Raw genomic sequence first — 14223 nt, 5'->3', positions numbered from 1 at the left:
AACAAAAACAGCAACACAGAAGACTCAACTAGCTCCCGGTAGCTTAGTGAACCCTCATATTCAAAAATTTTTCTGAAATATTTTGATCATTTCTTTAGCCATTTGGTTGTAGCAAGCAACATAAAGCAAATTACGTGCCTGTTAAAGGGGAAACCTTGTGGGGTGGTTGGAAAAATGGAAGTGGTGATGGAGGGTTGAAGGACGGAAGGATTGGTACTGAAGCCTCAGAAGCCTGTGACAAGTATATCATGGACAACTTTGTAAACCACAGTGTTTAAATAAGCTTTCTGAAAAAAAAAAATGTCGACACAGCCGCAGAGAAGAAAGGCCGCTGGGCGGCTCCACAGCTCCCAGAGAATGCACCAGGTCCCAAAAAGAGCCGAGATCACCGGGAAGTCCCAGATGGGGTAGGTGCCGCATCCCACCTCCTCCAGATGGAACCCCGGTGACCATGAGCCTCTACAAGCATAGCTCGAGTATGCGGGAACCAGGACTTTTACTCCAAACCGCGTGGCCGCAATGGAAAGTAAATCATTCAACGTTTCTCCCTGGAAATCAGGCTTAACTCTTATACAAACCACAACACCCAATAGGAGAGAGAGAACAAAAGGGAATGCCCTGCCACAGAGGCAGGGTGGGATGGGGGGGTGGGGGTGGGGGAGGGATACTGGGATCCGTGGTGGTGGGAAATGGTCACTGGTGGAGGGATGGGTATTCAAAATAAATAAATAATTAATTAAAAAGTAAAAAAAAAAAATGCCTGTGGGCGCCAGGGTATGGCTCAGTGGTTATAGTCCATGTCTTATTTTGCTTTGTTCATGACCCCTTTGAAGGGCTGGTGTGGAAAGGCCCTGGGTCTGGTCATTCCTTCTGCTATGTGTGTGTGTGTGTGGGGGGGGGGGGGGGGTTGCTGAACTTTCTTTCCTTCTCTGTAGTTTGGCTTTTCCCTCTGAACTTCTTACAGCACTTTCATTTTCCCCGTTGGAAGCCAAGTTATCATCACGTTGGCGGAGTTGAAGGTTTTTACATTTTCCGAAACAACCGCACCCCGCTGGTCGCCATGGGCTAGTGACAGAGAGTGAGCTGGGGGGTGCCTTCGAGGGCTTGGCCACACTGGAGAGCTGAGGGTGTTATCCAGACCTACTCGTGTGCTAAAATAACTACCACCACACACACAGAACTAACCTTCAGGGCTTTCCTTTTTTGGACATTGTGCTATAATTACACGAGACAAAGTCGCCGGATAAAAACTCCCCAAGAGGCAGCAGAGACGTTAGGGCACTAGCCTGGCCTGTCGCCTCCCAGGGTCTGATCTGGGAAACTACATGTGCCCCCCTCCAAGCACCCCCAGGGGTCACTTCTGAGCACAGAGCCAGGAAGAATCTCAGAGCGTTGCTGGAGGTAGCCCCAAAACCAAAATAAAATTTTAAAGTCTCATTTAAAAGAATTATTTATTTACTGGGGAGAGGGGTTTGGGCAAACTCTGGACTTGCGTTTTGGTCCCTGCCTGGGGTCTGGGTTTGGCTGCATCCATGTGGGAGTGATTTCACAGGGCAGGCTGTGTCCAGTCATTGCCACGGAGGCAACTTCCGGCCACAGCACGGACAGGATTAACTCTGGCTCATGAGAGAAGAGCGTGCAGAGCTCTTACCAAGAGCTGGGCTCTGAGCCAGGGGGCAGACAGAGTCTCCAGCATCGCAGACAGTCACTGTGGGCGGTGCTCCCAGCCTTTCCCAGTGGTCCTCCCATGCAGACAGGCCTGACCACTCTCCTCAGAGCTCACTCTGCACGCCTGAGCAGGGTCCCCAGCACCGGTCAGGACGTGCCCTGCCTCCACAGGCCCAGATCCCACAACCATCTCTTGGTGTCGGGAAGGCACCAGGCCCGCACTTGTCCATCTGTCTGGAATGTTCCTCCTTAGTGGACCCATGAAATGCTGACTCAGCCTCCGCGTCTCCACTGCAGGCTGAGTTATCCCCAAAACAGCTCTTCCTCCTTAGCATCTGGGACTCAAGACTTAGTATTGTTCACCGGTCTGTCCCTTGGGCCAGAGGGTTGTGTACCCACTCATGTCTGACTCAGAGGAACCCCATAAATGTTTACCCGGTTCAACTAAACTTGGAAAAGATCAAGTTCAAATGCCCCACGTCCGGTTCCAGACTGTATTTTGAGGTTGTCCCTGCATCAAGAATAAATAAATATAAAAAAAATAGATACATTTTGGGGGTAGGACGATAGTACAGTGGGTGAGGTACTTGCCTTGCACATAGCTGACCCGGGTTCAGTTCAATTCCTAGCATTGCCAGATGTGGCCCCAAAACAAAACAAACAAACAAAAACAGTTGCCTTTTCAATTTTTTTTCCCAGAGTCGGGAGTTAAACCCAGGGCTCATGCATGCACAGCAAGGAAGCATTCTATCATTGAGCTACATTCCCAGTCTCCAGTGCATTGATTTGAAATAGACCAAGTTATTTCTAAATTCTCGTCTTTGTCAGCAGCTGGGAATTTCCAGCTCTTGAGCCTGATGTTGAAGGATGTGGAATCATTAGAGTTAAAGGTGTCAGTATCGGCCCTGGGGCCAGAGAGAGAGAGATAGCTCATCAGGCTGTGTGCGAGGTCTCATGCAGGGGGCCTGGGTTCGCTCCCCAGAATCACATGGCCGCTGAACACCTCAAGGAGTACCCCAAGCACAGAGCTGGGAAAAGCCCCCTATCATGAGGTGTGCCACCACTTAAAAGATACGGAGCTTATTTTCACCCTTAGACAAAACCCAGGGAAAAAAATAAGCATTACTTTTAAGATTGATTAGAGTTCTAGAACTTTCTACAGCCTTCAGATTCATGTTATAAGTATACCTACATTTTAAAACGTAAGATGAGAGGTTGGAGAGATAGCACAGAGGTTAAGGTGCATGTCTTGCATGAAGGCAATCCTGGTTCCATCCTCATAATAATCCCCTCATGGTCCCCCAAGCATTGCCAGGAGTAATCCCTGAGCACAGAGCCAGGAGTAGCCCCTGAGCACTGCCAAGTGTGGTGAAAAAAAGAAAAAAAAAACAGAAAGACTATTTTTTTTTATGAAAGATGATTCAGGCAGTAAAAAAGAAAAGAAAAGATGATTCGGGCAGGGATGTAGGTCTGTGGGAGCGACTCTTCTTACCCGTGGGAAACCCTGGGTTTGCTCCCCAACTTAAATAAGAATAACCTTGTTATGAAATGCAAGATGCTTGACTGGGCCTTATTTTCCTGCACTCCATCTCAGAAATTCATCACCTCTGCATTCTATAAGGCATCACCACCATGAGAGAAAAGCAGCTTTGTTTAAAGGATTAAATTCCAGCTTCTGTTCCAAGCTGTGTTCTACACAGTACGTTAGCTGGACGCGTGCTTTCCTGGCCGAGTTGTTTGGTGTGTGATGCAAATGTTCACATCATATTTGCTTCCTTTCTGATTATGAACTCCAAAGGACAAACTGCTTTTTTCAGAATCATGCCCCGGGCACTGTCCTCATCAAATCGCAATGGGATTGTCACAGAGGCAACAAGAGAACGAACTCAGGGTTCACATTCACCTGCTACTTCCAATCATAGAGCCATCACTCCAAGATTTCATTTCCAAAATTAAAAGCAGCTCATTCCAACTTAGCTGGATTAGCTAGCAGGCAAATTTGCTGCCTCACATGGTGATGCCGCTGTTAGAATGCGGAAATGATTCATCTCTGGATTTCAACAGAGGCACAAAAGACCTTTGGCCCATTTACATCATGGATACTCAGGGGCTAAAGAGATAGCAGAGTGGGTAAGGCACTTGCCTTGCACACAGCCAACCTGGGTTCGATCCCTGGCATCCCATATAAGCAGTGCCAGAAGTGATTCTGTGCGCAGAGCCAGGAGTAACCCCTGAGCATCGCTGGGTGTGGCTCCCCAGAAAACAAACAAAAATAAAAATAAATAAAAAACATGGATGCTCTTATAACATGAAGCCACAGATGGCAGAAGTTTCTAGAATGCTAAGATACAAACGAATCTTAAAAAGGAACACTCACATTCAGCAACTAACCTTTCTCAAGCATATGCCATGTCGACTTTCACACTGGAGATGTGGAAATACAGGGCTGAATTGTCCTGAATTGTCCTGTAGCTGGTAGCACATGGCATAGGAAAAAATTCCAACCATCTGAGGCTGGAGATCTGGTGGTATTTAGCCTCCTGAGGCATCAATGCATGGAGTGGGGGCTGGGGGGGGCTGTTCTTAGCTCTGTGTTCAGGAGTTACCCTGGGAGGTACTTGGGAGAACCATTTGAGTTTCAGGATTGAACCAGGATGGTGGCATGTGAGGCAAAGATCTCAACTCCCGGGACTGGAGCACCTCGCACACGCAGCCGACCAGGGTTCCATTCTCAGCATCCCGTATGGTCCCCTGAGCACTGCCAGGAGTGATTCCTGAGTGCATGAGCCAGGAGTAACCCCTGTGCATTGCCGGGTGTGACCCAAGAAGCCACTATTCCCATGTTGAAGTTCCCATGTTGAAGACCAGTGATGATCAATGGTTGACCCCCCCCCCCCACATACACACACACCACTGCTGACTTATGCAAGGAGACCATGAGTATTTATCTCCCCTGATTGCTAAAACAATACCAAAGCAAAGCCAGTGGTTTAAACAACAGAAACATATGCACCACAGTTCGGGAAGCTGGAAATCTAAATCAGCATCCCAGGGATGAACCGAGTATCCAGGGTAACGGGCTCCTTTTGGGAAACATTCCAGGGAAACATTCCAGCCCAGGTGACAACAGCACCCCTTGATTCTGCCTCTGTCCTCATGCTCCCTTCTCTTTGAATGCATCAGCCCCGCCCTGCACCCCAGCCTAAGGATACAGGTGACAGGTGATTGCCCACCTGGAAAATCACCATCTAAGGATGCAGGTGAGTGCCCACCTGGAGAATCCCCTAGTGATACAAGACTTCGCCTTAGTCATTGCTGCAAAGATTATTTTTCTGGAATGGGCTGAAAGGGCTGAAGTACATGCATTGCTTACAGGAGACCCAGGTTTGACCTCTGGCATCACACACACACACACACACACACACACACACACACACACACTCACACACACGGCCCCCTTAGTACTGCCAGAAGTAACACCTACATTGGGCATAGCTCAAATCGCTCCCCCCTGGTATTTTTTGTTTGTTTGTTTGTTTGTTTGTTTGTTTTTTGCCTTACAGGACCAATCTCAGCTTCTAGAAATCAATGTAGATCTTTGCAGGAGAAGCTAGGGGCATGCTCCAGTTTAAAATTTGAATAAAATTGGAATTTTTACAATGTGGATAACTGAAATCTGAAGACCCAGAAATTTCAAAGCAGTCCATCAGATCATCTCTTTTCTCTGGTGAAATTTTTCTGGGTGCCTAGTACAGGCATGGCAGCTCAGCTGTCTGGGAACCCTGGCACTTGCAAGCCCTTTCTAGCTGCACCCCAATAGAGCCCCCCAAACCAGTGGGTGTATGACCCCCCCAGTCCTCCAAACAACAATTGCAAAGGAATGGGAAACTGAGTCACCAGAGCAGATGGGGACCCAGGTCGAGAGCCCTCACACAACGAGGGTGACCCCCCCACACCCCATACTCCTGGCACTGCAGGGCCCAAGCAGCACCACAAGAGGAGAGAGGGGTCTGTTACCTTCCAGATGGTGACCGGGTCTCGGAGGCGGGGCGGTGGGGAGATGGGAAGAGCTGGCAGGAAAGAAAAGGAGCCTCATCCCCGAGTTCTGCTGCATGCTGGCCCCTGTCGTGTGGTCTTTGTCTGCAGGACCCACGTGAGAGTCTGCATCAGCCTTGCTTGACCCCTGTCTCTGCTCAAAGTGCAACCACTCCCATGTCTTTGACTGGACTACACTTCTCAACCCAGGAAGCACCCCTCACTCCTCTCTTCACCTTATTCATCAGCCGGTGCCCTAATGCCCTGCTTAGAACCATCTGTGGGCATCAGGGACGATTCAGTAGAGTGTAGTGCACAGGGCAATGTGTGCCCAGGACAGTGGGGAGGCGTTCTGCCTGAGGCCAACCTGGATTGGATCCCAGCACCCCATATGGTTCCCAGAGTCCCACCAGGAGTGATCCTTGAATGCAGAACTGGGCACCACTGGGTGTGGCTGCCAAATAAAATAGTAAAATAGGATCACACACACACACATGCATACACACACACACATCATCATCATCATCATCATCATCCCTGTGCGTTCTGGATGAGAGCCAGGGCTCCAAAACATCATCACGCAGCAGTGAATGGATCGGAAAAGCATTAAGAAGAAGGTAAGAAACACCTGAGCTCCATCCCCAGTTTGAAAACTATAACTTAAGGGCCCAGGAGGTAGCACAGTACTCAGGGTGCATGTCTGGTGGGGGCTTGGACCTGGGTTCAATTCCAGACACCACCTGTTTCCTCAAGCACCAGCAGGTGTGGCCCTGCCTGGGGGCTGCCACACCACCAGGGTGACCCCTCCACCCCGTACCCCTGGCACTGTAGGGCCCAAGAAGCACCGCAGCCTCCGGCCCTTGTATTAGAAATGCCAGCAAGCTTGGCGGAGGGTGGCGGGGGGGGGGGTCCCTGCACATCCTGAGCACCTCCTGGGGGCCCCCAAATAACCAACAGCTTGAGGGGAGAGATCTAAGGATAAGTTAAGGCTTTTGTCTTGCACGGGGCTTGATCCCCAGCACTCCATGGTTCCTGGAGCATCGCCAGGCCTATTGACACCTTATCTGAGGTCTGCTGGGTTCCCAACTGCCTCCCCCCAATGCCGCACCAGCCCCCCACTCTCCCGGCCAGCATTCTGAGGGTGCCTTTCCTTGGTACTCCATCAGCAAATCAGCACCTTCATTTGCGCGCACACACACACACACACACATACACACACACCGGTTCTCGGACACGTTCCCTCCCCTGTCCAGGTCGGGACACTAGCTCGGCCTCCTTCCTTTCTGCTGCTCATCCCGTGTGTTTGCCGGGTTGAGGGATGGAAGCTGTAGGCGTGGGAATGGTCACCCGGGCTCAAAGCCTGTCTCTCCTGGGCGGCTGGGGTGAGACTCCTGGCATCTGTGTCTGGGCCTCCGTGTGACCTATGGCAGAGGTTGCTGTGGCGGCGCCCGCCAGGGGCTTTTAGAACTCTGAGCCATCGTCTCTGTAGGACAGGGGGCCCCATGCCCGGAGACAAACGCTCTCCAAATATTGACTCTTACTGTTTGCCCAGCCCCAGGACTGTCTGGGAAAACAAGGTCAGAACCAAGCACTGAGCTCAGCTGTCTCGGGCAGAGTCTGAGCAGCCGCATCCAGGGTGAGCTGGTGCGTCCAGACGGAAACCAGGGAACCACGGGACGGACAGACGGGGCGCCAGCCCCCTCGTTACTCACATCTCTCCCATCTCCATAAATCACCCCTTGCGCTCTTGGACCATCCATCTTGGAATCATTTCTATTTTCATTTCGGTTTGGGTCACTCTGGGCCCAAATGCTCAGGGTTTCTGGCTCTGTGCTTGGGGGTCACTCCGGGCAGTGTTGGGGGGGCCCATATGCGTTGCCAGGGTGAGCCGCGCAAGACAAGCAAGGGCCTTAACCCCCCTGCATTATCTCTAGGACCCCCCCACCCCGTTTATTTTATTTCTTTTTTGGGGTTTTTTGGGTTTTTTTTTTTTTTTTTTTTTTTTTTTTGCTTTTTGGCTTTTTGGGTCACACCCAATGATGCACAGGGGTTACTCCTGGCTCTGCACTCAGCAATTACTCCTGGCGGTACTCGGGATATCATATGGGATTCTGGAAATCAAGCCCGGCAAGGGAAATGCCCTCCTGCTGTACTATCGCTCCAGCCCCCCTCCACACACACTTTTTTTTTAAACTAAAGTGTGGGGGGTGGACAAATCAGCTCTCCCATGTTCAGGAATGTCACTGGTGAACGAATGGGCACAGAAATCAATAACAAGGCTGTGACCCGTGATGACAATGACCGGCTCATCCCCAGGAAATGGAGCTGATGGTTGATCAGGCTGTGGCTGGTGGTTGATCAGGCTGTGGGTTCTGTGGCCTGGGTTTCTTTACTTGACTTCCTGTCACTATCACCCAGGGTTGTAGCAAAGCCTAATCCAGTGCAGGGGGTGTGTAAGGAGTCCTCTGGGTTCATTGGTGGTATATTCTCCCTCATGTTATTGCCATTGGGCTGGAGCGATAGCACAGCGGTAGGGCGTTTGCCTTGCACGTGGCCGGCCCCAGCGGAGCCCGGTTCGATTCCTCCGCCCCTCTCGGAGAGCCCAGCAAGCTACCGAGAGTATCTCGCCCGCACGGCAAAGCCTGGCAAGCTACCTGTGGCATATTCGATATGCCAAACACGGTGATAACAAGTCTCACGGATGGAGATGTTGCGGGGCCCGCTCGAGCAAAATCTATGAACGGCGGGAGGACAGTTATTGCCTTTGGCACGCCTCGCAGGGCTGGAGATAGAGCTTGCCTTGCATGCTCCTGACACAGCTTTGATCCCCAGCCCCACGTGTGATCCCCGAGAGCACGGCCAGAAGTGATCCCAGAGCACCACAGGTGACTTCCAACAAATAACGCAGCAGAGAATGACCGCTGCTTCCCAGCAGGCTGCTTTGAGCTGCCTGGTGAGATCCAACTTTTGTTTACCTTTATGACATACACGGCGCTACACGAGTTGGCTGAGACAAAATAAATTAGTCATGTGTTTGAAATGGAAAACGACTCGGTTCTTTTTTTTTTTTTTCTGGTTTTGGAAAAGCCAGAAAAGCCAGAAAAGGTCTGGCCTTTTTCATTTCTGGTGGGTGGGTTTTGATCAGCACCCACAGGCAGGGAATCACTCTCCTTAGAGAGGTGGCTACGAAGAAAACAAATCTGACTTTCTGCCTCTCCCTGGCAGAAAGCTCCGTGTCCCCCTGGAGCTGGATAATGAGGATGATTTTTGGAAACCAACAAAAAAGTAGCTTACTGGCCCCAGGAGTGTATCCACAGCACCTCCAGAGAGATCTGGCAACAGCCAAATTCCTTCCAGCCTGGGCTAGGCCTGTGAGCAGCAGCCCTTAGAACTTGCTAGCAAACTTATCAAGGGGGCAGGGAGACAGCTCAGAGTATGGACTCATGCCCGGCTTGTGCCAGGACCGAGTCTGATCCCTGGCACCGTATGTACCTCCTAGTGCCAGCAGATGTAACCCTGTGAGCCCAAGCAGTGCTGGGCCTGAGCATCACACTGTTCCGCCTGGTTTGCAGAGTGAATCTCAGGAAACAGTCCTGTACCCTCGAGCCCTGTTCGGAGGCCCCCAAAGAGCCAACAAAAGAACCCCCACCACACATGAGATTTGTTTCCCAAATAATGAAGCCACTTATCTAAAGCTTGACTAGCACTGTAGCACTGTCCTCCCGTTGTTCATCGATTTGCTCAAGCAGGCACCAGTAACGTCTCCATCGTGAGACTTGTTACTGTTTTTGGCATATCAAATACGCCACGGGGAGCTTGCCAGGCTCTGCTCTGTGGGCGGGATACTCTCAGTAGCTTGCTGGGCTCTCCTAGAGGGATGGAGGAATCGAACCGGGGCCGGCCGCGTGCAAGGCAAATGCCTTACCTGCTATCTATCACTCCAGCCCAAAGCTTGACTAAAGGCCTAGAAAAAGAAATCGGTCAAGTGTCCTGGGCACCAGTGTCTTCGTGTCATCCACCTCAACACTAGCAAACGGCATCACGCGACTGATGGTGCATCTCAGTGTATTTAGCATCGGTTCTCCCAAGATGCCTCTGTTCAGATGAACACGGCTTCCCCTCAGGGCTGCGACAGGAAATCTTCTCCTCCCTCCATGACTTAGGGGCCAACTTGCAAACTAAGTCTCCTTGGGACTCCCTCCTCACTTTGGTTCTTTGTTTTGGTTCCTCAAGAATTATTCTGGAATACTCCGGCATGAGTTTAGAAATGCCCCCACTAGCGCCCATGCCCAATGAGCCAGAAGAAACCACTTCTTTTTTTATTTGTTTTTTGTTTTTGCATCACACCCAGTGATGCTCAGGGGTTCCTCCTGGCTCTGCACTCAGGAACCACTCCCGGCGGTGCTCGGGGGACCATATGGGATGCTGGGGATCAAACCTGGGTCGACCACGTGCAAGGCAAAGGCCCTACCCGCTGTGCTATCGCTCCAGCCCCCACCACTTACTTCTGAGCGCATATTCTTTGGGTTCCGCTGAGTTCAGGTCAGAAAGGAATTCGTTCGTGTCTTGCAGGCACTTGCGGGAAATGTTCCTTGCAGAAAAGACATGCAGGAACTGGAACTGAAAAGAAAGCAGGCAGAGCAAGAGAGCCGCGGCCATGGCCTCCCAGCGCCTGACCGGCTGGGACTCTCCTGGACACGGAGGGCTTTATAGCCACGCGCCTCTCGTCCATGGCAGGTTGGCGGGAAGGTGGTACCTCTCGCGCCTTCGCTGGAGCTGTCTCTCTTGGCCACCTGCAAAGCGGGAAAAGGAACAAACCATGGAAACCGATTCCTGCCTGGCTTGTCATTGTCGAGGGGCTTTGCTGAGCTGTTTGGCCGCTGAGCACCTGGCTTCCTTTAGTTATGCAGATTATCACTGCCAGCCAGGCTGACTCTCTTAATTCCATCACCTGGGGCCGAGCTCAGGATGGGAAAAACAGAGTGAAGCTGCTAAGTGGCAGTCCTTGGCTTTTGCCCAAGAAGGATTATCAATCCAAGTTCTCTAACATCTGGACCAGCAAGAAGCCAACAAGGACGCATCTGCGTACTTTGGCCCTCCTCCACGGCGCTGGCCAGGCTTGGGAAGCGACAGAAGGGTGGTGTGGAAGGATGGGTGAGCCCAAGACCAGAGCCGGGGTTGCCGAGGGACACACCTGCAGGAGGAATGGGAGAGGAAAGAGCATCTCAGGTCTGGAGGATTCGCAGCTCTGGTCCCTTGACACATCCACCCCGACCCTAAGAGATGACAAGAAAGAGCTGGTTCCGGGTGGGTGGGCCTTCCCTGCAACTAACCGCAGCTTGGGATTGATAAAGTTCTCCCCTTGAGCACAGAGCCAGGAGTAAGGCCTGGGCACAGCTGAATGGGATCCAAAACAAACAAACAAACAAAAAAAAACATACAAATAAATAAAAGAAGTGAGACCCTGTGGGGAAACTGAGGGAGCATTGCTACCAGCTGAGGCATCAGCAAGGGCCTGGCAGGGAGACCAAGCACTGAGGAGTCGCACAGGGTAGAGAGAGAAATAGCAGTGGGGGCTCAGAGAGGTAGTACAACAGGGGAGGGCGTTTGCCTCGCATGCAGCGACCTGGGTTCAATCCCTGGCATCCCATAGGATCCCCTGAGAACTGTCAGGAGTAATTCCTGAGTGCAGAGCCAGGAGTAACCCTGAGCATCACCAGGTGTGAACCAAAAAGACAAAAAGACAACAACAACAAAAAAGCAGGAGTGGGTGTTTGGCGAACCGAGTCCGTTCACTCCCAGCGTGGGAGCGTGTTCAGGGTTAGCCCTCATGCATAGGGGGCCCTGCAGCATTGCATCCTCACCTAGTCCTACGACTTCGATCTCAAGTGTTACTGAAACAGGAGCTATGCCCCTGGGCAGTGCTCAGGAGCCCCCACCCCAAACAATACCAAGGAAATAAAGAGTGAGCTGCTAAGTGTGTTGCATGGAACCTCACTCCAAGAGGAGGCGAGTATGAGCTTTGGCCTATCCACACTGGTGTCACCTTCATGTCACTGGACCCCTCGCTGGCTCCATGGTTCCCGGGAACCCAGATTCCAGGGCGTCCATCCCTGCCCCTCCTCCGGTGGCTTGGCCCTGCCCTGCCCTATAAGGGCAACACCCAAGGTAAGACTGGACGCTCTCCGCTCTTGGCACCCAGTTGAGCCCCAGAGGAAGAGGCTTAAACCCACCTGCTGCGCAGGGATCCTGGACTCTGAGTCTAAAGGGAAGCGGCACTTGGCCAACTGTAGTGGGTCAGTGCATGCGGGCAGGCGCGGGGTCAGGGGGGTGACCCTCTGTCTGCAGAGCAGGAAGTGGGGCTGCCTGTGCAGCCCCAGTGCCCACTGCTACCCCCTGGGACCTGACAGTGTCAAGATCAATGGGTGTTGGGGCTGAAATGAAAGCACAGCGGGTAGGGCGTTTGCTTTGCACACAGCCGACCCAGGTTCGATCCCCAGCATCCCATATGGTTCCTCGAGCACCGCCAGGAGTAATTCCTAAGTGCATGAGCCAGGAGTAACCCCTGTGCATTGCCAGGTGTGACCCCCCCAAAAAAAAAGATCAACTAGTGTTGCCTTCAAGGTCCATGAGCATCGTCCTGCCCCAAACCATCTCTTTCTTCAGTCCTTTCCACCATCACCTCATCCTCTCCGTTCGCAGCTCCACCATCAAGACTCAGCTGTCAGCTGTTCTGTACAGGATGTGTGTTCGGAGGCATAACCGGTACGATTAGCCTTGACTTGGTGGTGGTGGTGGGGGTGGGGGGCGGGGGTCAGGGCAATGAAACAGCAGGAAGCGTATCTAGCTCACATGCACCGACCTGCATTCAATCCCCAGCCTCTACATGGTTCCTCGAGCACCACCAGGACTAATTCCTGATGCAGAGCCAGGAGTAAACTCTGAGCATTGCCAGGCGTATATGACTCAAAATGCAAAAAAAAAAAAAACAAAAACAATTAACCTTAACATGATCTGAAGATCAGGAAGCGATACAACCTCCCCTTTCTGGGACTGATGGAGGTGTGAGAGGGAGAAGCCTTGGCCTGGATGCCCCCTGCCCCCATCTACACACACACTGGAGAAAACAGTCCTGCAGTGTCCCGTGTCCAGTAACAGACCAGCCACAGTGGGGCGCTTGGCAACAGGAGTGAGCACAGCTCCAGGAGAAGGAGCTCTCTGGGGAGCGCAGGGTCTGTGAATCACCAGATCCTTCCTTATAAATAGGCACGATGAGTCAGGCAGAACCAGACCGGATTTAGAAAGCAGCGGGCACCTTTTCTGGGAAGCGCTCTCCTGTTTCCTGAAGTCAAAATACTCATTGGGGAATATTCCAGGGTGAACCTGGTGAGGTAACGGGATGTTGAAGGTGTGTGGGATGCACGCGCCGCCCCCGGCTCAAGCTGGCAGTGGCCTGCAGGGGATCCGGACAGGCCTGGGCATGCGTGCCCTTCCAGGAGCACGTCCCAAGAGCTGACCAGGGCCCCCCATGCACACTCACATCCATGCCACGTTCCTCTGTGCTGAATGCCTGGCACTTCTTGCCCGAGAGCGTTGGCATGGCCTGGGTGCACGGGGCTGTGGGTGGGAGCTGCGGCAGCGAGTGAGCAGGGTGGGTCTCCTGTGCATCCTCCTTGAACCCCTGCCTTCCCGCCTAGGGTCTCAGCCCCACCTTGCTCTGCTGCTCTGAGGAAGGGGGGGCGGAAACAGAGTACCCCACCAGCCCTGGCTTTTATATTGCTCAGACTTGCTCTAGTCCAAGCTGAACTTGGTCCCATCAGTCACATCTCCAAAGTGAGCCCTTCAGCGGGCTGTGTCCTGCAAGGATCCTAATTCCTAAAGGAAGCTAATGTCAAATCCCTCCAGATCTACCTTCCCAAGGAATGGGAGAGCTCCTAGAAATCAGAGGCGAAGCCTTTTCATCCAACAGGCTCTCTTGACTAAGACGGTGATTGGGCTAGAGAAATGACTGTGACAGGAACATGAGTGCAGGAACTTTCCATGGTCAGTCCGTGGGCTGTGGCAAGGGATAAGGAGGCCAAAAACATTGCTTTCTAGCCGGGCCGGCAGGAGGGTCTTGGATTCAGCCTCACGCCCAGACCACTGGGCCCAAGGCGTGGTTCTCTGGAGTGAGTGGTTTGAGGCTCTGCTAACTATAGAATTCGTGAAGTCCAGCTGCTTCAAGAAGTGGGGAGTGAGGCTGTTTGCAGACTCAAACTCACAGAGTCACATCACAAAGGTCTGTGGTGATCTCTGTAGGGACATGGGGCTCCTGACTGCTGCGGAACTCAGAGCAGCAAGACTCAAAGACACAGACAAGAACGAGTGCTAGAATAGGGGGACGATAACCTGACAGTATCTGTATGGCAAACCATAATGCCCGAGAGGAGGAGGATGAGAATGAGGAGGAGGAGGAGGAGGAGGAGGAGAAGGAGGAGGAGGAGAAGGAGGAGGAGAGAGAGAGAGAGAGAGAGAGAAGCT

At 52.2% G+C, this 14223-nt stretch overlaps 1 protein-coding gene across 1 annotated transcript in view; it reads right to left on the bottom strand.

Annotated features, from left to right (window-relative positions):
- Positions 1–13303, bottom strand: part of LOC130016296 (O-acyltransferase like protein-like) — a 47139-nt gene extending 33836 nt beyond the window's left edge. Inside the window, exons 1-2 of the mRNA XM_056106971.1 lie at positions 13244–13303; positions 10209–10323 (exon numbers count right to left, since the gene is read on the bottom strand). Of these exons, the coding sequence (XP_055962946.1) occupies positions 10209–10323; positions 13244–13303 (175 nt within the window). The remainder of the gene's footprint in view (positions 1–10208; positions 10324–13243) is intronic.
- Positions 13304–14223: the final 920 nt, after the last annotated feature.

Source organism: Sorex fumeus, unplaced genomic scaffold, assembly GCF_029834395.1.
Source record: "Sorex fumeus unplaced genomic scaffold, SorFum_2.1 ptg000151l, whole genome shotgun sequence".
NCBI lineage: Eukaryota > Metazoa > Chordata > Mammalia > Eulipotyphla > Soricidae > Sorex > Sorex fumeus.
The sequence above is the reverse complement of the archived record's forward strand: the minus strand, read 5'-3'. Positions and strand labels throughout refer to the sequence as shown.